The 24,624-nt window shown below is 37.4% G+C and overlaps 1 protein-coding gene across 3 annotated transcripts in view; it reads right to left on the bottom strand.

Annotated features, from left to right (window-relative positions):
- Window positions 1-24,624, bottom strand: part of CCDC148 (coiled-coil domain containing 148) — a 536,518-nt gene that overhangs the window by 237,517 nt on the left and 274,377 nt on the right. For 2 of the 3 annotated variants that reach the window (XM_070476172.1, XM_070476173.1), the window contains exons 14-15: window positions 20,461-20,578; window positions 18,114-18,254 (exon numbers count right to left, since the gene is read on the bottom strand). In XM_070476172.1, coding sequence (XP_070332273.1) covers window positions 18,114-18,254; window positions 20,461-20,578 — 259 coding nt within the window. Of the gene's footprint in view, window positions 1-13,417; window positions 14,272-18,113; window positions 18,255-20,460; window positions 20,579-24,624 lie in introns of those variants that run through there. The other variant, XM_020883117.2, reaches the window with a different exon arrangement.

Below are 24,624 nucleotides of genomic sequence, written 5' to 3'. Positions count from 1 at the left end.
ACAAGGGCATGAATACCATTCATTTGGGCTCTACCTTCATGACCTAATCACCTCCTAATATCCCCATTTCCTAAAAGCACCACTTTAAAATGTCATATTAGGCTCATAAGAAATTAGGGAAGTCCTCAAGACAGAGAGAAAGCAAAGAGGAAGCCCACATCACAGAAGTAGGTGAATACAAACACAAAATGAGGGGCTGCTCTGGGTCAGGGGTCAGCAAACGACAGTCTGGAAGCCAAAACTGCCTCTCCTGTTTTTGTCAAATTTTATTGGAACCCAGCCAAGGCCCATTGTTTACATATTGTCTCTGGATCCTTTTGTACTACAACAGAACTGAGTAGTTTCAATAGAGATCATATGACTGGCAAAGGTGAAATACTATCTGTGTGCATGCAATGCTAATAAGTCACTTTAGTCATGTCCAACTCTACACGACCCTATGAACCACAGCCCGCTAGGCTCCTCTGTCCTTGGAATTCTCCAGGACCAGGAGATTTTTAATTTCTCTACAGAGGTTTTCTGAGGGTGATCTTGGTCATAGTCACCACAGAAGTCCTCAGTATTGGCACTCCAATTTCATGTTTTAACTTATATGCCAAGCAGTAAGTCTACTATAAAACTCCCTTTCCTCCTTGATATAAACCTTAGGACCCATCCCAGCTTGTTTACCTTTTCCCTTCCTTTCATTTCTAAGTTCTTTCTTATCTCTGTGTATTAGATGGAAAAGGAGGTTAGAGAAGGAATGGAGAAGACATGAGTTGTTCCAATGTCCCAAGCAGCTAAGGAGTTGGATTATAAACATTAGTGAAACTGGTGAGATATGTCTTGCTCTGAGGTTCTCTCATGTCTACTGCTTTTACTGTGTATATTTTATCTCCTCAAATTCAGAGCATGTTTTAGGAACAGAAGAGATTTTAAACTTTATCTCTGTACCATGTATATTTATCCTTATCCAGAGAAGGTATAGATAAATATTTCTAGGTTGAGTATCCCATACAAAAACAAAGTCATATAGTTCGCCCATCCATTCATCCATCCATCCATTTATCGAGACAACAAACATTTACTGACTGACCCCTATTCACCTTGAAGCCTGACTAGATGCTGCCTGTCACAGCAGATGGTTTGTGCAGGTTTTAGAACTCCTGGGTTCCCCAGCATTTGATACATAGCACCCTATAAAAATAATTCATTATTATAAAAGTAAAAAGGCTCATGGTAAATATTAAAACAGTATAAAAGGATATAGAGGAAAAAGTTTTACTTTCCTAGTCACCACTCTATCAAACTTTTCTGTTTCAATTACTCAAAAGAAACAGTTGCCGACAGTTTCTTACATATCCTTCCAGAAACGTGCATTATTCTTTTTACATAAATGAGATTATTCTATATGTAATTTCTGTTGTTACTCTCCACTCCTCAGCTATACAATGCATTTTGGTTCTCCTTTCACATTAGCTCATGTAATTTTCCTTGCTTTTCTTGTAATATAATTCAAGAGATATAATTCAAACACTATGTAATTCACTCACTTAAATTATATAATTTAATGATTGTTAGAATATTCTTAGAATTATGCAACCATCACCATAATTCTCAATCTTTTTTTAATGGTTACAGAGACTATTTTATCTTATGCCGTAATTTCAATAAATATTTGTTAAATTGAATTAAACCATAGATTTGGACTAAAAACATAGGCTAAAAAAGTAAATTGTCTAGAAACATAACAATAAAGAAGTTCTGAGACTTCTGCTAGTCTTTTAAGTCAGTTTATAACTATGTTATATTGATATGAAACATGGATGAAAAAATGTTCTCCACACATTATCTGGATCTTTTCTTTCCAGGCAATAGAGTCCTAATCCACATGGACAACTTGATGTTGCACTGTACTGGATTTTCTTCAGTGAGTCAATTATTTTTACTTCCAAGTAAAGTTTTATTTCATTTTAGTAAGTTTAAAAATAAATATCTTTAATAATCTTCCCAAACTAAGCTTATAACATTTCAATAGTAACAGGACTCCCCCCCACCCCAGCATTTGTTTTAAATATATGTAAAGGTAAGTATTTCAGATTAATACAATATTTCTAAAATGTCTAAAGAAATGAAAGCAAGTTGTTTTTGAAATTGTTTATAAATATTAGGAATTTAAAGCATATGTGGTGCTAAGTAATATTGACATGTCTGGGAAAATGTGCAAAGTAGAAGAAAAATAATGCAACTACTCTTTCCTTGCAATTACATGTCTATTTATAAAATAAATTCTCTGAGGGACAAAAAAAGATACTTGGTAATATTAGTAAGGCCTACAGTGACATATATTTAAATAATTTCAATAAACAAGTCAAGTTAAGCAGTATAAAAAATAGACTCAAATACTCTGGGAGGTGGGAAAGAAAAATAACACAATCACTTGTCAGAATAAAACAGGAATTACTGTGGAAAGGGGAAATCATCTTTCTAGAGATTTAAAAAATATGCACAGGACAGATTTGATGCTACATTTCTCCCTAATGATTGAGACTTGATTCTATAAGCGGTCATGGAGTTTGTGAATTTTGTTATTATAATCCAGTCCCACACTGAGTCTCAAAGTTAAACACCCAGTGTTTCAAAATGTTCAATGTCTAAATTCCTGAAAAGTTTTCCTCCAGGACCTCTTTAGTACTATCCAATAATCTAAGTGTTCATCCCCAAATGTATCAGCCAACATACAACCATTTTTCCAAAAGAAATCAGTCAGATGCCAGAAACAGTAGAAATTTGAGAAATCTTTTTCTCCTTAGATCACACTTAATCATTTCTGGGATTTGACTGAGAGCTTTAAAAGTCTGTATCCTAGATTTTTCCTCAAAACTTCTCTAGGCACTCTTGGTCTTAAAAAACCTTCAATTATTCCAGATTTCCTCAAAAATGTATTTTGTCTTCAAAATGATTTCATATTTTACCTCTGTGTCCTATGCACAGCTAAAGAGATGATGTAGCTGTTTTAATGGGGGCAAAATAAAACCTAAGAAAATGCAGTCTCCATTAAAAAAAAAAATGAAATATATGCCAGATGTAGGAAGCCTCACCCTTTTCATGCTTTTTAAAAATAAAAATACTACATAGGACTTTGGATATGGGAGAATGGGCTGAACTCTTTAAAAAGAGAAAAAGCAATTTTCAGTAGGCCCTTTCATAGAGTAGAAAATACTGCTGTGGAAAATAGCACTCAGCAATTAATGTGACATGCAAAAAAAAATGAATGTAGAAATATTCTCTTCATTCTACTCTTTGGAGAAAAAGAAAATGATAATTAAGAGTACAGATTACAGAGATGGAGGGATTATCTATGTATCTACAGAGGGCATGAGACTGAAAAAAGAGTAACTTTTGTGGTTGGTGCATTGAAAAAAGAACAATGTATCAGAGCATCCATAGTAGCAAACAACAAAACCCACTTAAGCTGGTTGGATAGGAAAGAAGTTTATTGGGTTGCCCCAAAAGTTCATTACTTTTGGATTTCTATAATTTCTTGTGAAACAACTCAAATGAATTTTTTGGCCAACCCAATATTAAAGGGTGTTGGATAGTTCCTAGAATTTCTGGGAGAGCCAAAGAAGATGCTCAACCCTCACTCGGAGTCTGCTTCCCTGAAGACCTGCTGCAGCTCTACTAGTTCCATGTACATATGTTTGCATCACCTGTCCTGACAGCTAGATACTATAAGTATGGTAATGGTGTTAATTAGACTTATTGTGGTGATCATTTAATAATATATACAACTATTAAAACATTATGTTGTACACCTGAAGTTAATTATATGTCAATTATGCTTCAATTTTTAAAAGAAAGAGAGGTGGAGGGGCAAAAGAAGGAAGATGAGGAGGAGATAGCAATGATGACAATGACAAGCTGGCAGATTTAGCTGGAAAATAATAACCCACAGGCATACCTCAGAGATATTGTGGGCTTGGTTCCAGGGCACCACAATAAAGAAACTATTGCAGTAAAGCAAGTCACACAAAATTTTTGGCTTCCTGGTGTATATGAAAATTATGTTTATATTATACTGTAGTAGTAGTCTATTAAGTGTATAAAATCATCATGTTCAAAAATGTTTTACCTTATTTGGAAAATAATTCATTGTTAAAAAGTCCTAATCATCCTCTGAGCCTTTGATGAGTCATAATCTTTTTGTAGTAGAGGCTTTCGCCTTGATGTTGATGGCTGATGACTGATCAGGGCGGTGACTGCTAAAGGTTGGGGTTGTTAAAGTAATTTCTTAAAATGACAATGAAGTTTACATTTACTGAACTCTTCCTTTCACAAAGGATTTCTCTGTATCACGCAATGCTGTTTGATACCATTTTACTCATAGAAGAACTTCTTTCAAAGTGGAAGCCAATCTGTTCAAACCCTGCTAGTGCTTCATTAACTAAGTTTATGTAATATTCTAAATCCTTTGTGCTCTTAAGTGAACCATGCAAAGAAACAGAGGAAAACAATAGAATGAGAAGGAAGAGAGATCTCTTCAAGAAAATTAGAGATACCAGGGGAACATTTCATGCAAAGATGGGTACAGTAAAGGACAGAAATTGTATGGATCTAACAGAAGCAGAAGATATTAAGAAGAAGTGGCAAGAATACACAGAAGAACTATACAAAAAAGGTCTTAATGACCCAGGCAACCACAATGGTATAGTCACTCACCTAGGGCCAGACATCCTGGAGTGTAAAGTCAGTGGACTGTAGGAAGCATCACTACGAACGAAGCTAGTGGAGGTGATGGAATTCCAACTGAGTTATTTCAAATCCTAAGAGATGATGCTGTGAAAGTGCTTCACTCAATATGCCAGCAAATTTGGAAAACTCAGCAGTGGCCACAGAACTAGAAAATGCCAGTTTTCATTCCAATTCCAAAGAAGGGCAATGCCAAAGAATGTTCAAACTACTGCATAATTGCACTAATTTCACATGCTAACAAGTAATCCTCAAAATCCTTCAAGCTAGGCTTCAACAGTACTTGAACTGAGGAATTCCAAATGTATAAGTTAGATTTAGAAAAGTCAGAGGAACCAGAGATCAAATTGCCAACATCTATTGGATCATTGAAAAAGCGAGATAATTCCAGAAAACATCTACTTCTGCTTCAGTGACTATGCTAAAACCTTTGACTGTGTGGATCATAACAAACTGTGGACAATTCTTAAGAGATGTGAATGTCTTAACTTTCTTACCTGCCTCCTGAGAAATCTGTATGCAGGTCAAGAGGTAACAGTTAGAACTGGACATGGAACAATGGCCTGTTCCAAATTGGGAAAGGACTACATCAAAGCTGTAGATTGTCACCCCGCTTATTTAACTTATATGCAGAGTACATCATGCAAAATGCCAGGCTAGATGAATCACAAGGTGGAATCAAGATTGCTGGGAGAAATATCAGTAACCCCAGATATGCAGATGACACCACCCTTATGGCAGGAAGTGAAGAGGAACTACAGTCTTTTGATGAAAGTGAAAGAGGAGAATGAAAAAGCTTGCTTAAAACTCAGCACTCAAAAAACAAAGATCATGGCATCTGATCCCATCACTTCATGGCAAATAGATGGGGAAACAATGGAAATGATGACAGACTTAATTTTCCCAGGCTCCAAAATCACTGGGGATGTTGACTGCAGCCATTAAATTGACAGATGCTTGCTCCTTGGAAGAAAAGCTATGACAAACCTACACAGCGTATTAAAAAGCAGAGACATCACTTTGCTGACAAAGGTCTGTATAGTCAAAGCTATGATTTCTCCAGTAGTCATGCATGTATGTGAGAGTTGGACCATAAAGAAGGCTGAAAAATTGATGCTTCTACCTGTGGTGCTGGAGAAGACTCTCGAGAGTCCCTTGGACTGCAAGGAGATCAAACCAGTCAATCCTGAAGGAAATCAACTCTTAATGTTCATTGGAAGACTGATGTTCTAGCTGAAGCTCCAAAATACTTTGGCCAGCTCATGGGAACAGCCAGCTCATTGAAAAAGACCCAGATGCTCGAAAGATTGAGGGCAGGAGGAGAAGGGGGCACGGATGAGATGGTTGGATGGCATCATTGACTCAATGGACATGAGTTTGAGCAAACTCCAAGAGATAGTGAAGGACAGGGAAGTCTGGTATGCTACAGTCCAAGGAGTCGCAAAGAGTAGGACGTGACTGAGCAACTGAACATTTAACAATCTTTTTTTTTTTTTTTTTTAACATTTAACAATCTTCACAGCATCTTTACCAGTAGTAGAGTCCATCTCAAGAAACCACTTTCTGTGCTTATTCATAAGAAGCAACTCACCATCTGTTAGTTTTGTCAGTGATTCAGATACATGTTCAGGCTCCACTCAAGTTTTCTTGCAATTTCCACCGCATCTGCAGTTACTTTCTCCACCAATGCTTTAAACCCTTCAAAGTCATTGAAAAGGATTAAAATCAACTTCTTCCAAACTCCTGCTAATGTTGGTATCTTAACCCCTTTCCATGAACCACAAATGTTCTTCATGGAATCTAGAATGGTGAATCCTTTCCAGACTTTCAATTTTCTTTGCCCAGATCCACCAGAGGAATCACTATCTATGGCAGCTATAGTCTTACAAAATCCATGAGTTGCAAAATGGATGCTGTGTTAGCAGGCATGAAAACATGAATCCCATTGTACACCTGCATCAAAGCTCTTAGGTACCCAGGGACATTGTATATGAGCAGTAATATTTTGAAAGGAATCTTTTTTTTTTCCTGAGCAGTAAGGCTCACCAATTGGGCTTAAATAATCAGTAAACCACATTGTAAACAGTTGTGCTATCATCCAGGCTTTGTCATTCCATTTATACAGTACATAAAAAGTAGATTGAGCATAACTCAAGGTTTCTAGGGTTTTCAAAATGGTAAATGAGCATTGGCTTAAAGTTACCAGCTGCATTAGTCCCTAACAAGATAGTCAGCCAGGCACTGACTTGTTCTCTCTAGCTATGAAAGTCCTAGAAAGTATATTCTTCTAATGGAAGGCTATTTCATCTACATTGAAAATCTCTTACTTAATGTAGACACTGAAACTGTGCCCCATAGTGTTAACAGAAGCTGATAACTAACAGAAATTCTTGAACTTTCATTATGGAAGAACAGACAAAGGATCAGCTTGTTAAAACCTCTTTGCTTTTAATCTGACTTCATTGATTAAGTTCACAGTAATATTTTTTTCTTCCTCTTTTCCTCTTTTAAACAGCATACCTTCCTAGCTTCATACAGCTCAGTTGCTTTATAGGAACTTGGAATCAGCTGCTGTCCAGTGTGAGCTGGTTGGAGGCTAAATGGGACTATGACCCTAAAACTGGGCCTGCTCAGATGCCCAGTGAATGGTCTTTTGATGTCAAAGAGCCAGAAAACTCTACCCTCAGATCATACTAAGTGTCTCCATTTTGAATATGCAGAATCATATAACCCAGATGTACCTGCAGAGAACACTGATTAGGTCACCATTTTCCATAACTTCAATCTCCTTTTCCCATGCCTGAGACCACTCTGCTTATTCTATAAATACTCCCAAGGTGGACCTGAGACTTGTTCTCCATCTCCTTGCTTGGCTGTCTTGCAAATAAATTCTTTCTTGGTTATGAACCTCAGTGTCTCAGCATTTGTTTTGCTGCACATCTAGCAAATGGATCCAGTTTAGTAACATCACATTTATTAATTATCTTAGCCAGATCTCCTGGGAAATTTGTTGCAGTTTATACATCAGCATTTGCTTCACTTTGTGCTTTTATGTTACCGAGAGGGCTTTTTTCCTTAAACCTCCTAACCCAATCTCTGCTAGCTTACAACTGTTCTTCAGGAGCTTTCCCACCTCTCTCAGCCTTCACAGAATAAATGAATGGTCTGGATTAGGCTTTGGTTTAAGGGAATGCTATGGCTGTTTGGTCTTCTATCCAGGCCACTAAAGTTTTTCCATACCAGAAATAAACTATTTTGCTTTCTTATCATTCATGTGTTCACTGGAGTAGCACTTTTAATTTCCTTCAAGGACTTTTCCTTTGTGTTCACAACTTGGCTAACTTTGGCACAAGGAACCTAGTTTTCAGTCTATCTTGACTTTTGACATGTCCTTCCTCAATAAGCTTAATCATTCCTAGTGTTTTATTTAAAGCGAGAGACATGCGACTCTTCCTTTCACTCGAACATTTAGAAGCTTAGGGTTATTAACTGGCCTAATTTCACCAAGAAATTGTGTCACCAGGAATAGGGATTCCCAAGGACAGTGAGAGAGATGAGGAAATAGCAGGTCAGTGGGGCAGTCAGAATACACACATTTATCAATTAAGTTTCCCGTATTATATGGGCATGGTGTTAAAATAATTACAATAGTAACATCAGAGATCACTGAGCACAGAACACCACCACAAGTACAACAATAATATTTGAAGTATTTTGAAGACTACCAAAATGTGAAACAGAGACACAAACAAGCAAATATTGTAAAAATCCCACCAATAGACTTGCTCGATGCAGGGTTGTCACAAACTTTCTGTTTTGTAAAAAACAAACAAACAAAAAAACCCAAAAAACAAAAACCAAATATCTGTGAAGTACAATAAAGAACAATAACATGAAGTATGCCTGTAGTTAAAATAAATAATAAAAGCTATGCAATTATTCTACCCCAAGCTGAGAGCTTTCATTACCACCCTTGCCAGAAAGTAGATTCTTGCTTTCTCACACAGCTCTCTTAACAGTGAAGTATCAAATGGGTGTATTTCATTGCCACATAGTATACCATGAGAGGCTGGGGAAATTGAGTCTCTAGCCTCTACTCTGGAAGATGAATGCATAATATGGGGTATTCCCCAATTGTGAGAATGGTGTGGCCAGGAAGCCAAAAATCATCGCAAATATTCTCCATTGGCAGTATAGTTCCATTGTTGGAACTAGAAAGACAATAGGTCTTGACAGATGCAGTATTAGAAGTAAGAATGCAGGGCATAGCATCATGAGTGGCAACCAGATTTCAGGTTTGTGCAAGGTGGTGAATGGTGTTATTATTACTTCGATGGGGGTGGCTTGAGGGAGACACATGTTTAGTGCAGGAAAGGCAGGTAGGATCAAGAGTTCAGTTTGAAGGGATTCTGGGAAACAGAAATGGCATAGTTCTTGAATCTCTTCAAATTATTTTATAAACAGAAACAAAAATAAATAGAACAAAGGCAAAAACCATGGTGATAATCTTTACTAGTAGGTGACAAGATATTGCCATATACTACAAAATAGGAATGGGCAGGGAGTAAACCATTGAGAGTTAAAAGACTGCAATGTACCATCTTTGCAGGACAGAAGAAATCAAGTGTTTCAAATGGATTTGAGAACCCTAAAAGAGTCAAGAAGTATTTATTTGGAAACTTCAGCTGAAACTGGAGTTTTACACTCTCTAATAATAAATGAATATAGGAGTTTGCAGTGAAGTCTAAAGGAGCCAGAGAAGTCTGTGTCTCATAAATTCCCAGACTAACAAGTCAAAACATACTTCTAGGACAAAGTCTCACAATAACGAGAAAACTTCTGCAAAGAGAATCCAAAGTAAGTAGCACAGGGATAACAGTCAAAGGAAATAGCAGGTCCAGATAAAATAAGGGAAGGCAGGAAGACAAATCTCTAGAAAATAAGCTGTAATTTTTTTTTAAATGTTGCATGAACACAACACAAAACTCTAGAACTGTGAAGTTAGAGGAAATATCTTGAGTCACATCCACTTCTGAAAGTTAAGAAAAACCTCATTTCAAATATAAAAGGAAAAATAAAAGGATCAGATCTTAACACTAAGAGGAAAAAACAGATTAAGAAGCAGAATAACATCCCTACAGATCAGGAATGAACACAGAAAGACATCAGCACAAGACAGATTAGAATTATAATCTAAAAATTAACAAAACAATGAAAATAACACAAGATAAAAAATAATAATCAGAATTGGAAAACTCAGAAATTAGGTGATATAGTCGCAGAAAAAATTCTTAAGAGAAGAAAAACTTTTCAGAAACGAGGTTGACTAAAAGGAACAAGAACAATGGCCTAAGGATTTCAATGGACATCTCTTCAAAGAAGACACACAAATGGTCAAATAGGCATATTAAAAAATGCTTAATGTCACTAATAATTAAGTAAATGTGAATCTAAACCACAACAAGATACCAATTCACATCTATTAGGATGGCTGGTAAAAACAAATAAGAAACAAAACCAGTGCTAGAGAACTGTAGAGGATGTGAAGACATTGGAAACCTGTACACTGCTGTCGGGAGTGAAAAAGGAAACAGCTGCTATGGAAAACAGTTTGACCAATTTTCAAGAAATTAAACATAGAATTACTATATCATCCAGTGATTCTACTTCTGGGAATATACTCAAAAGAATTAAAAGCAAGGGGTGTGAACAGATATTTGTGTACCAATATTCAAAGAAGCCATATTCATGATAGTCAAAAGGAGAAAACATACCAACTGTTCACTGAGACATGAACAAAATATGGTCCTAAAAAGTGGTATATACTATTCAGCCTAGAAAAGGAATGAAATTCTATACATGCTATGACATGGATGAATTTTTAAAGCATGATGGTAAGTGAAATAAGCCATTCACAAAAGAATTAATACTTTATAATTTGAATTATATGAAATACCAATTTGGAAAACTCAGCAGTGGCCACAGGACTGGAAAAGGTCAGTTTTCATTTTGATTCCAAAGAAAGGCAATGCCAAAGAATGTTCAAACTACCGCACAATTGCACTCATCTCACACACTAGCAAAGTAATGCTCAAAATTCTCCAAGCCAGGCTTCAACAGTATGTGAACCAAGAACTAACTTCCAGATGTACAAGCTGGATTTAGAAAAGGCAGAGGAACCAGAGATCAAATAGACAACATCCATTGGATCATCGAAAAAGCAAGACAGTTCCAGAAAAATATCTACTTCTGCTTTATTGATTATGCCAAAGCCTTTGACTGTGTGGATCACAACAAACTGTGAAAATTCTTAAAGAGATGGAAATACCAGACCACCTTACCTGCCTCCTGAGAAATCTGTATACAGGTTAAGAAGCAGCAGTTAGAACTGGACATGGAACAACAGACTGGTTCCAAATAGGAAAAGGAGTACATCAAAGCTGTATATAGTCACCCTGCTTATTTAACTTATATGCAAAGTATACCATGAGAAATGCCAGGCTGGATGAAACACAAGCTGGAATCAAAATTGCTGGGAGAAATATCAATAACCTCAGATATGCAGATGACACCACCCTTATAGCAGAAAGTGAAGAGGAACTAAAGAGCCTTTGATGAAAGTGAAAGAGGAGAGTGAAAAAGCTTGCTTAAAACTCAACATGCAAAAAACTAAGATCATGGCATCTGGTCCCATCACTTCATGGCAAATATACGGGGAAACAGTGAGAGATTTTGTTTTCTTGGGCTCCAAAATCTCTGCAGATGGTGACTGCAGTCATGAAATTAACAGATGCTTGCTCCTTAGAAGAAAAGCTATGACAAGCCTAGACGGCATATTAAGAAGCAGACATTACTTTGCTGACAAAGGCCCATCTAGTCAAAGCTATGGTTTTTCTAGTAGTTATGTATGGATGTGAGAATTGGACCATAGAGAAAGCTGAGTGCTAAAGAATTGATGCTTTTGACCTGTGGTGCTGGAGAAGACTCTTTAGAGTCCCTTGGACTGCAAGATCAAACCAGTCAATCCTAAAGGAAATCATCCTGAATATTCATTGGAAGGACTGATGCTGAAGCTTCAATCCTTTGGCCACCTGATGTGAATAACTGACACACTGGGAAAGACCCTGATGCTGGGAAAGATTGAGGGCAGGAGGAGAAGGGGACGACAGAGGATGAGATGATTAGATGGCATCACCAACTCGATGGACATGAGTTTGAGCAAGTTCCAGGAGTTGGTGATGGACAGGAAAGCCTGGCATGCTGCAGTCCATGGGATCACAGAAAGTCGAACATGAGTGAGCAACTGAACTGAACCGAAAATAGGCAAATTCACAGAAAGAGAAGGTAGAATAGTGGTTACCAGCAGCTAGCAGAGATCAATGGAAAGTTCTTTTGGATGGCTACAGAATTTCATTTTGGGATTACAAAAAGTTATGGAGACGAACAATAGTTATGATTGCACAGGAATAATTCAAATAATTATAATCAAAATCTAGTGTTTTTAAGGATCATCCCTTGGGTGATTCAACAATAAAGAAAGATAGAGGTAGAAGGTCTAATCTGACAGTTCTCCAAAACTTAGAGATTGATGGAGATGGAGGAGTCAGCAAAAAAGTTTGAGAAGAGACTAAGGAAGTAGAAGGTAAAGCAGATTGGTGTCATAGAAGCCAAGAGAGGAACATGTTCCAAGATGGGGTGGTTGTAATGCTGCCATGAAGTCAGTAAGATGACAGAAAATGGGCATCGAATTTGTCAGTATGGAGTTCACTGGTGACCTTGCTAAAAGCAGTGCCAGTGGTGAGTGAAGGAAAAGTTGTGTCCAGTTGTGTCCAACTATCTGCTCCTCTGTCCATGGCAAGAACACTGGAGTGGGTAGCCATCCCCTTCTCCAGGGGATCTTCCTGACCCAGGGATCAAACCTGGGTCTGCAGTATTGTGGGCAGATTCTTCACCATCTGAGCCACCAGGGAAGCCACAACTAGAAAGTGAGAAGACAACTAAATACCAGCAGGCAGCTCCTTGAAGAAGTTTACCTAAGAGGAGGAGCAGAGAAACAGCCTGGCAGCTAGGGGAAAATGTGAGGTTAATGGAGATCAGTTTTGAAAGTGGAATTTATTTAAGCATAGGTATATGCTGAAGGAAAACTTGAAAATACAGGAGAGAAAGAGCATAACCAAGCAAGACAAATTCTTGTGGAATTTAGAGGGGATGAAACTCAAATCACACGTGGATTTCAGCTTATGTTTTTGTGTGTGTGTCATTTAAAAATTACTTACTGATCAGGACTCACTAGATTGATTTAATGACCCACAGTTTGAAAATCAATGGACCTATGGCATATTATTTTACCTTCCTGAATCTATTTCTTTAACCATAAAATGAGAATGACAATCTTATATTATATGCAAAGTATATATATGGTACTGAGCACACAGCTTGTGCTCAGTAAATGTAACTATTATTAAAACTATTTTTAAAAACAGAGAAAGTTAATAAGGTCTGAGTCTGGGCATAGCCAGAACATATCTAGGCTGCTGCCCAAACTTCAACTAATATTTTCATCATAACCACAAGCATCAGATCTATGGTGTCACTATCTCCTGCTATGTAGCACCAGCTACTTCTATTTGTGTGATTGTTCAGAAATAGCAAAAACTTACACTTGAGTTTTATTTGAAACACTTCCTTTCTATAAAATCATCCAGATATTTAATTGAAAACATGGAAATTTTGATAGTATTCTAAATTTTAAAACAGTCCTCCCAAACAACCATACAAATACATTTTCCCAAGCCGAACAGATATCCCTATGCTTGAATTGCTATTTCTAATTTCTAATTTATTCTTACAGGCTAATTTACAAAGTGAAATTGTTTGGATGATTGGTTTGCAGTAAACACAGTAAACCAACCTGGTTTCTAAATTTAGAGAAAGGTTGAGTCTCCTCTTATAATAATGGAGAAATAATAGAAGCACTAATGACAATGAAACTTCCATAATTGAAAAGTCAAATTCTGAAATAACAAGCAGAAATGAACATTATTAGCCAACAACAGCATAAATTGTGATTCTTGCAAATGGTTATTTTGAGCTCTTTTCATGGGATGATGCAACCTCCAAAATGCAATTTACTAAATGATAATATATGTTCCAGATGTGTCATAATTAAGTTCCATAGTCTTTGGAGAATTTAGTACTATTAAACATAAAAAAAGATTGGAAAATAGTGCATAAAATTCTAAAAATCGTAAAAGAAAGACAATAGATTAATAGATACTACGACTTCTACGTCTGATAATTTGTAAAATTTTAGAAAGTAGTAATTATTATTATCCATATAAATATATTCAAAGAAAAATCTTGTTTATGTATAATAAGATTTGAGGATGAACTCTAGATTTTAAATACGGTAGACTCCATATCCTTTCTTGGAGGTTTTTGAGGACTGATTTTTGGTAATATCCCTTTGGCATAAAATGTTTTATGAAGTCCAGCTTCTCGGAGCGCTAACTCAAAACGAAGTCTAGGGTCAGAAATTATCTGTAGAAATAAAATAATATAAATATTATATATATAAATAATATAAGTAATACAAAGAATATAAAATAATACAAATAAATTTACTGAAGTAAATTTTATCTTTTAGTTCCATATTTCCCCAAGCTGTATAGTTTGTTTTTGCTAGATGGATGACTAGATGACAATAAATTTTGTGTATACAGTGACTATAGTCTGGTTATTTTTACTGAAATAAAGGTCAAAATTTTTTGACATTATCACTTTTCAGTATATCAGTGGTTTCCAACATAAGATGTATAGAATATTGTAAACTAGATTAGTCAAAATAAAACATTAAAATTATTAAAAAATGGGATAAAAAAGCTTTCTTTCAGTACTATCATTGATTTGTTATTTATTGTTAGCTGGGATTATAAAATATAAGCAAACATTAATTAAAATAACCCCAAATCACAATCTTGTATATTTGTCTTTAAACAGACATTTTAATTTCTCCATCACTTGGCAATATGTAAGTTAAATTCAAATACATGGCTACTACTTGAAAAACATAATCAATAGAAGCTTTCTTCCAAGGCCAGATTTCTGTTTCAAGCAGCACTAGAAAATGGTTCTATCAATCTGATTCTACGTGGAAATAGACATATGAATAGTTCAATTTCTGTTTTCATTTATAGCTGATTGGGCTTTATTTCTTCTTATGAATATTAATGTCAACAGACACTGTTTGCAATGATAAAAAGGTGGCCACATATAGATTTCAGCTAATGAAGCATTTTACATGAACATTATCCCCCTAGAGGATGGGATAATAAGCTGTTGAAAGTAGCCCCTCCTTCAAGGAGCTCTTAAACTAACAGAGGTAATAAGAACATACACAGATAACTACAGCCCATGGCAACATGTGACAGATGCCCCAAGAGTACTAGAGCACATTGGGACATCTCCTGGTGCCAGTGGGGCTAGGATGGTCTCAGGTAAGGAGAATAACTTGACCTAACTTTGAGGTCCAACTTATTCTACAAAGTTGGGAGTGGGAGTGGAGGAGGAAGAGAGATCAAGCAAGAAAGGAAGGCATATGCTAATTCAGAGATGAAATAGGTCAATTTAGGATCACGGTGATTTGGGTGGAGTACTTGGTACCACTGGGGAACACTGAAAAAGGGCACTTCTAAGACTAGGACTTGAATTTTCTTTTCTTTTCTTTTATTTTTTAGGACTTGAATTTTAAAGGCTTGAAGTCTATGTCACAGAGTCTGGGGGGCTACTGAGGTTGTGTTTCTGTTTTCAGCATGGAACTAATATAATTAGAACTGTTGCATAAGGAGATAAATCTGATTATAAGTTCAGGATAAATTAAGGCAGCAGGCAAACAAGAGACAGAGGCACAAAGAGTGCTTAAGAGTCTACTACAACTGTCTAGACATAAAGTAATAAATGCCTAAAATTGGCTGGTAGCAAAGGAGAGATAACTGTCCAAAACATTATGAAGGGAAGAATCAATAGAACTTGGCAACTGATCAGATACAGGGACGGGGGCAACAATGCATATAAATGGAGAATAACACAGAATTTTTGTTGGCAAAGCAAAATATTTAAGTCTTAGACTTAGGTTTCTTTTCTTTTGCCCCAAAAGAGTCTTCCTGGTCACTTTCATCCACTTCCAAGGATTCATGCTCCACCTGTGTGCTGTTGACATCCTAATTATCTCCACAATTCACCACTTCTCCCCCAGCTCCAGATGTGTGATGTTTAAAACATTTTCATAATCATAGTTTTTTCAACATATATCAAGTGAAACGGACATCTCCCTCCCATACTGATGTCCCTTTCCCCCATTCTCCTCCCCAGAGAAAGCCAAGTAGTTTCTTGCAAGCATGTATTAGACATCTTCACCCTAAACCTAACATGAACAAAGCAAATGCTCTCTCCCTGAGTCTGTTTTTTCCTTCTGTATTCTTATATGGTTAATGGCAGCACCACCTAACAATTGTAATTTACTGAATTACTACTAGGTGCCAGACAATATTCTAGGCAATTGACATTTAGTATCCTAATCATCACAAGAACCTTACAAATTATTGTTTTACAGATGAAGTAAACAAAACATAAAGATGTTAATAGCTTACACAAGTTCACACAGCCAGCAAACAGTGGGTGTGGATCTTAATCCAAAGTGTAGGCTCTTCTCAATATCCCTTGCTGCCTCGTTTAGAATCACCCTCACTTTCATTATCCTCTCCTCAGCCAGAGCCAAACATGCCTCCGCATCCCACCCTCCCCCTACTCTGCTCTCCCCTGACTCCACCCCACTTCCATGAGGTCTCCACCATCTTCAAAGGACCCAACTCCACCTACACCAATTTTCCATTCAGACACATTGCTATCATATGAAACTTATTATATATTTCACTTGCTTCAAAGTCTCCCCTCTGCTCATAGGTTAAAAGGTCAAAAGTCTTTAGGCAGTAAGATCTACTATACTTTCCACAGTCTGATCCAAATTTATGTTTGCAGTCTTATCTCCCAGCACCCACCCTTACCATGTGCCTTACACTGAAGATGTACAAGTAAGGGCCGCTTTTCACCCTCTTCTGCTTGATCAAACCCTTATTTCCTCAGCCCAGGTACCTGAAAGCTTTTCAGCTTCTGACTTCAGTTCTTTACAAGCTCAGATGCCTTCCCTGCTTTGACTTCTAGAGACACTAGTGCATCTTCTAATCAACCCCCTTCCTATGCCCACTCCTCCCCCATTCAGTTTTGCTGTTGTTTTTAAATTATCTGGAATGAATTCTGTTACTGGTGCCAAAACTCCTCAGTTAAGATGGAGCTTAGGTTCATCTTTTTCGCCTTCTCTGACTTCCCATTCAGGGTTGTCTTCACGCCCTTCCTCTTGCTGCTGCAGCCCTCAGCCCTCGATCAGGGAGGTGGGTGCTCTCACTCTCGTAGCATTATTCCCCTGCATTCTACTTTCCTTCCCAACCCAATTCCCCTGCTCACTTCCTCCACACAGAACAAGTTTATCTTGTTCAGGATCAGCCCTGGCACCAGGCTCAGTGCAGATACAGTATATGTTCCATAAATATCTGCCCTATTAATATGTAAATTGTTCTCTTTATTAATATTCCCTAGCAAAGTATGCAGCACGTAATAGAGGCACATTAGATTTATTTGTTATTGGATGAATGTATAAAATTTCCTGCTTTTAAAATAAACATTTAGCTTTTCTTAAATTTGTAAAGTTTACAGCTACTTTCTCCTTTAACTTTCGTGATATCCAATCATTCATATGTCCTGGCTCCCTCTCTTCCATCCACCTAAAAAAAAGCTTCTTAAAATCCCTTCTCAGTTATAGAAACAGACTAAAATGATTCAGAAGCACCTAAGAATAGTTAAATAATCTCTTAATACTTTTTCCACAACAAGCGTTTTATCATTAGCTCTGATACATTATTTTCTGTTCATTTTAATTTCAGAAAGCTTCCCTCTGCTTTGTCTTATCAGTATCATCAATTGTTTCATTAATAGGATTTATATTATGCATTTAAACAAATTCTGAATATGATAAATATTTAAACAAAAATGCAATATTAACACAACTTTAAAGTAAAACTTTATAAAATTGTTTTAGATTAAAATAATTTCCAATGACAGATTTATAACATTTTCAGTGTTTTGTTCTATGGTCACCTATTAACATTGTATAATATCAAGAATTGTTCAGTAATTACATGCTATTTATGCTAATGTGCATGGTATTTAAATATAAATATTATAAATAATTTGTAACCCAAAACACACACTTTTACAATTCTTATCATCATCATGGCTTTTGCATCAATCTTGCTAATTTTCATAATTACCTGCTGTTCATTGTATGTATTCAATGTGAAGAGTGGCTTTTGGAGAATAAATTCTTCTTCAGTTCCAATACCCATCCTTGCTTTTGATGCCACTGTATCTGACATCATTCTAACAGGATCAAATTGAGCGACAATAGCAACCTAAAAGAAGAGAAAACATGGCTGCTTGGAACAAGATACAAGCTAAATACTTCTGGGCAACATTATTAATGCTGAATATCCATTAAAGTAAAGAAATTTTATTATTGCATAGTTACAGGTATGATTAAATTTAGATAAAAATTTCTTTCTGATCCAAAGTCAAGGGAAATTTTATATAGAAAACCTACATATTCAATCACCTTGAAAGTAACCAAAAATAAAAATAAATGAAAAAAAAAAAAAGAAACTAACCAAAAGTAGAAAACATTCATTTTTAGCCACTAGAAATCCATGGCCATAGTAATGACTCCATGAAGCTTTCTAGAACGTTTAATCTGATTAAGCTGAGTCTAGAGTATATCATTTATGGGTAAAGTCACGTGTGTTAGCATTATTGAGCAAGATGGGTGAGTTTTCATTGTATTGAGCAACTAGATTTCCAGGGACTGTTAAAAACCATTGTTTCCCCTTCCACTGAAAAATTCCAAGAGTCATTTTAACTCAAATACCCTTGTCCTTTATGATAATTGAAATCAATCAAACCTGCATCCTAATAAAAAGAAGCCACTAATTTTGTAAATTATATGCCACCATTAATAACACCTGCCTGCTAATTCCTAAAGTCAAGAAATAGCAATAGGAAAATGGCACTTTTAATTCCATTTAGAAATTATAATGACATAACTGGAGGTTGAACATACTTTAATTATTATAGGTTTTACTAGCCAAAATGTCTTTTACTATAATTCTAAACACTCATTACAGATAACAGGCACAGATATTTCCTCTTTCAAAGGTCTCACAGATGGAAAAAGAATCTTAATCATATGGACTGTAGTTGTCAAAATGATATTTTGAACAAAATGTGTCTAGTAATAGTGACATTAAATTTTGTCCCTAGAAGGCCATGGTATATCATTATTGGCTAATGATTGAAAATTTAAATTTCATGGACTTTAAGATGACCAGGATGTATATTCCTATGCTTTGAATTTATTTCTACAATCTGTTTTATCAAAGATGGATACAATAGTTGTATGCATTTACACTTCCTTTATATGATTTCATTTAACTTAACTTCCTTGGTTTGAATTCAGATTGACATTTAGTAGCTAGGTGACTTTGGGAAAACTCTGGGCTGCCTCAATTTTCTCTTCTATAAAATAATAATTCCTACATCATAGGGTTGGGGTAGGAGTTAAATGAGGTAAGACCTAAGAGCATTTAGAAGAGGGCTTTACACTTATATTCACACAATGTGAATGCACATTACTACAAACCCATGATGTAGGCTGTTGCTCTGTGTTCAGTCACCAAGTTGTGTCTGACCCTTTGCGATCCCAAGGATGAAATAGGTACTATTACTATTATTCCCATTCTTCACAGGAGGAAATAAAGTTTAGGGAGGTTAAGTGAAAGACCTAAGTTTCTTCTGCCAGTAAGCAGTGAGCCAGGTTGTACCAGCTCTGAAGGAAGCCAGAGGTGGAGTTCTTATCCAAGATTCTATGCTAACTCTCAACCACATAGAAGGAGAACCTGTCAGTCATTTCCTGCCAGCTAGGAAATGGTATCAGAGAAGACTTTGGAGCTAATGAGTTGTGCTTATCACTATTATGTTAACAATACTGAAAAATTACCAAGCAAAACTACTTTATAACACTTCCTAAGGTCTGAAATTCTTGCTCTTGCTGTCTATCAATACTATTTTCAAAACTTCTACTTTTATGAGACAAAGCAATAGGAGGCTTTTATTTCCCCACAAAAACAGTCATTTTAAAAAGTGATTTTTAACCTTTTTGTTGACTGTGGGATATTTCCAAACAGAGGTTCCTTCCCTAGGGAGGATTATCTTGCTCAAGCTCCACCACATTTTTTTCAAGGAGAATAAAATCTTTTAGCTACATGCAGGGTTTCACTGCTATAAATGGATACTATTCAGCTTACAAACTAGAGGTAATATGGATTATTTAAATCTTGGGAGAGCTTTTTTTTTAAAGGTTTTGATAAAGTTCTTTTCACATGCTAAGAAACTGAAAATAATTCAACATAAATCGAATTGTTCCCAGGAATGAAGATAGCTGTCCCAATTTGGAAAAGTTACATTTTATATAGCAGATGTCATGAACTAAGTCCTAGTAATAATGTTATGAAGAACACTTAGAAACATTTTTTAAACCATCCATGAAATTCTCCAAATTAAAAACACCTGTTTCCTCAGGGCTTCTAGTCGTTTTTCTCTCTCTTCCTCTTCAAGCGCTTCTTGAAGGGCCACTTCTTTTTTCTCCATCAAACGCTTTTCCAATAATTCTTGTCTATATTTAACCCTTTAAAAATAATGCACAGGGAAGTTAGGAGAACATCATGATAATGTTGGAGATGATATGGACAGCAGCATACGGGCAGACGTCATCTCAGAAGTGACATCACTGTCATTTTGTTTTTACTTGCTTTGGATGATTTTTCACATCACAACCATAAAGGATGTTTCTATAAAATATAATTTACAATAATTCTAATAACAATCACAGAACTTCAGGTCATGAGGGCAGGAAAACATGGGGTAAAATCCAATCTTGCTCCTTCTTCATTGAAATCATTGTATTAACCATCAGCTGCCACAACTGCAGCTAATCCAACCTAACAGATGATAGCCTCACTCTTGAGCTATTTCAGCAGTCTTCTAGTAAGTTTTAATACAATATGAGGTTTAAAAGGCTATGTTACTGTTTGAATATACCTAATTTTAAAAAGACAAGTAAATAAAATACTATAATATGCCCAAAGTATCTCAATTACTAGAATTTAAACCAAACTTTATATTGTCACTCATTTTGTCAAGAAAGCTCTATCTGGATGGATGTGCATGTTTGTGTTAAGAAACTTTGAAAATTGCACATTGACTGTAGATGGCAGCAAAAACATGACTTTCCCTGAACATTCTGTTTCCATCCTCCTTAACAGCAGATATTAAAACCAGCACGTTCAAATACCTGTTTTAATACTCCAGGGTTCACCTGGCCCTCCTCTGTTGCTCTTTTGGGGCAACCTCCCTAACTATCTTTTTGTCCAAGGTATTATTCTACTGAATTATAGAGATAAGATTTGCCTTTTCAAAAACAGTAGACACCTGGCTTCTCAAGGTAGGAGTTAGCTCTGTCTTCTACCATTGATGGTTTAAATTTAACTTCCTCTATAGCATCCTAAAGGAGATCAGTCCTGGGTTTTCATTGGAAGGACTGATGTTGAAGCTGAAACTCCAATACTTTGGCTACCTGATGCCAAGAGCTGACTCATTTAAAAAGACTCTGATGCTGGGAAAGATTGAGAGCAGGATGAGAAGGAGACAACAGAGGATGAGATGGTTGGATGGCATCACCGACTCAATGGACATGGGTTTGGGTGGACTCCAGGAGTTGGTGATGGACAGGGAAGCCTGGTGTGCTGCAGTTCATGGGGTCGCAAAGAGTCAGACATGACTGAGCGACTGAACTGAACTGAACTGAACTGAACTGAACTGAATAGCATCAGGGCTTCCTTGGTGGCTCAATGGTAAAGAATCTGCCTGCCGATACAGGTTCGATTCCTAGGTTAGGGACATCCCCTGGAGAAGGAAATGGCAACCCACTTCAGTATTCTTGCCTGGGAAATCCCATGGACAGAGGAGCCTGGCAGTCTGCAGTCCAAGTCAGACATAGCTTAGAGACTAAATAACAATAGCATCAGTCACACATGTACTTTGCCCTTAGCATGCACACCAATATTTTCCATGGATGTCCCTACATTAGACCATTTTTATTCTGGATCCTGACATTTACTGAGGTGCTCACTACACATCAAGTCTTGTGCTAAGCGCTCATTCAGACTTCACATGTTGGGGTACCATTATTTATCCCATTTTAAAGATAAAGAAATGGAGGCATAGAAAGGCGATGAAACTTGTCCCAAGCCTCAATGTCAGAACCTGAGGTCAAACCCAGGCGAACTGGCACCAGAGCCCATGAACAGTTAACTACCATGTTCTTCTCTCTTCTCCCCTGACAGCTCTACTCACCTCACTGACTGATGAATACCACAGGTTTGTGCCAAACCCTGTGTTGGAAATTGAGAGCATGCTGAGCAAAAGACCGCTCTTAAAGAGCCTGTGGTTTAACAGAGACAAAAGAGCAGCCCAAGAACTAAACAAGGTATGCAGTATCTTCAGAGAGGTATAAATAAGGTCCACTGAGGATTTAGAGGAAAGTGAGATGCCTACTTGCTGAATTGTGAGAAAGACTGGCTGACTTCAGCACGCACTTTATGGAGGAGGCAGCAGCATCTGAGCTGGGTCTGCAGGACTAGGATTTGGAGAGGCCAGGAGGCATGGCCGAGGTGGGGCAGAGCAAGAGCTGGAATGAGGGTGAGTCCAGGGAGGCTCAGGCTCCGCAAGCGCACGGGTGGCCTCCGAGAGTGGCTGACTTCTTCAGTTTTGTCCGCTGGGCACCTTGCTTGCCCCACCTCGTCACAGCACTGGGCAGGGAAGGGGTCAAGGCGGCTAAACAGAGGAGCGGGTGAGCAGTGACAGAGACGCCCAGAAAAGCACCGAGGGGCTGAGCCTGGTAGTCACAGGGCTCCCTCGATGATTTGCTCTTGGGGAGGAAAACTCTTTAAAACCAGGTTGCTCCTGAGGCTGGCACTGAAGAAGCAGCACTGGGAAAGGAGAGGAGGGAAGCAGGCAACAGATACTTTAGGAGTACAAAACCCAGAATGGAATTTGGAAAGAAGGTCCTAAGCTCCCTTGATGGCTGTGGCTCTTCTGCCCCATCTCCCATTTCAAGAGTCACCACAACCAGCCACATGGATTAAAGAATTCACAGACCAGATTGCTCCCTTTCTCTGATGCCTCTCTGTCATAGAAAGCTCTATTTCTCATTCCCTCCATTTTCACTAAGGCGTGACACAACTTTCCTAATGAGGTTCTACTCAATTTAAGCACTGAGTACAAGCTAAGAGAACTACTGTGAAGGTTCAATTAAAAAGACACCCTGGGATTTGACAATTACCATATGTTAATTCTCCGAACTTCTGAAAAGTTTCTCTTCCTTTGGGATGTATAGGTTGCTTTATCTGCTACAAACTTTCAGCTGCTTTGTGGAAAAGCAATAGCTGTTTTAGTTAGAGGAGCTTGACTAGTGAGGAAGAGATTAGAAAGGCGAGTGAAGCATTTGAAGCTATTTGGTAAAGAAAGCTGACTCGTGCTTTACTTTGGAGTTCATTCATTCATTCAGCAAAAATTTGAGTGCCTCTCTGCGTCAATCACTGTTGTTAGCACTGGACAAAGGATTTCAGTACAGAAGACATACTCCTCTCCTCACAGAAGTGACCGTCTAATGTGGATACAAAGATCCAGGTAATTAAGGCATAGGGTAGCTCTTGCCCTGATGAGACAATGGGGCAGAGGTCATGGGAGAAGCACCTTTGCCAGACTTGGGGCATTCAGAGGAGCAGTCATCAGGAAGTGCTCTGAATTTCAGATCTAAAAAAGGAGCAGGAATTCTTCAGAGGGGGAGAGAACAGAAAGAATATTCTAACTATAAAAAAAAAAAAAATCATATGAAGGCCCAGAAGGTGAGAGAGCATGGTATGCTTGAAGAACTGAAAAATATTTGGAATGACCAAAAATGAAAATTGTGAGGTGAGGAGTACCAAGAGCTGAGGCTAGGAACGCAAGGGAGGATAGGTGGTGAGGACTTTGCAGGCATGAGGGCTTTGATCAAGGCAACACAATCAGAAAACTCTCTCCTGTAATGTGGATTGCTAGGAAGCAAGATCAGAGAGACTTATTCCGATACAAAAAAGGCTTTTCTGAATTAGGGCAGGGGAGGGGTGCTTGTAGGAGTTAAAGAGACGATATAGTCTTAAATTTTATGTAGAAAATAGAATAAGTTAGCATTGCTAGTGTTTTTTAAGGGAGAGGGGAAGAGAGAGAGGAAGCTAAGGTTTCCATGCTGCATGGTGAATGATGGCATTCCTCTCTAAAACTGGGGACTTAGAGAAACCAGGGAGAGAAGGAATTAGGTTGAGTTTAGACATAGATCTGCTGTCATAAGATCTGGGCTGGAGAAATGGATGGGGATCTTTATCAATGGCATGGGACTGAGACTGAGAAACAGAAAGCATCTATCCAGAAAGATACTAATAAGAGGAAGATACTACAGTCTAAGAGGAGGTGGCAGGCCTAGAACTGATTCCAAAGGAAACAACTTTTTTTTTATATGTATGTTTTCAGTATTTATAATTTTATATCATTCACTCATTCACTGACTGGGTGCCCACACTGTGCCAAGTGCAATTCTAGGGTGGATGATCCACACTGATTAAAAAAAACAAAAAC

Source organism: Odocoileus virginianus, chromosome 13, assembly GCF_023699985.2.
Source record: "Odocoileus virginianus isolate 20LAN1187 ecotype Illinois chromosome 13, Ovbor_1.2, whole genome shotgun sequence".
NCBI lineage: Eukaryota > Metazoa > Chordata > Mammalia > Artiodactyla > Cervidae > Odocoileus > Odocoileus virginianus.
Note: the sequence above shows the minus strand (reverse complement) of the source record. Positions and strands in the feature narration are given on the sequence as shown.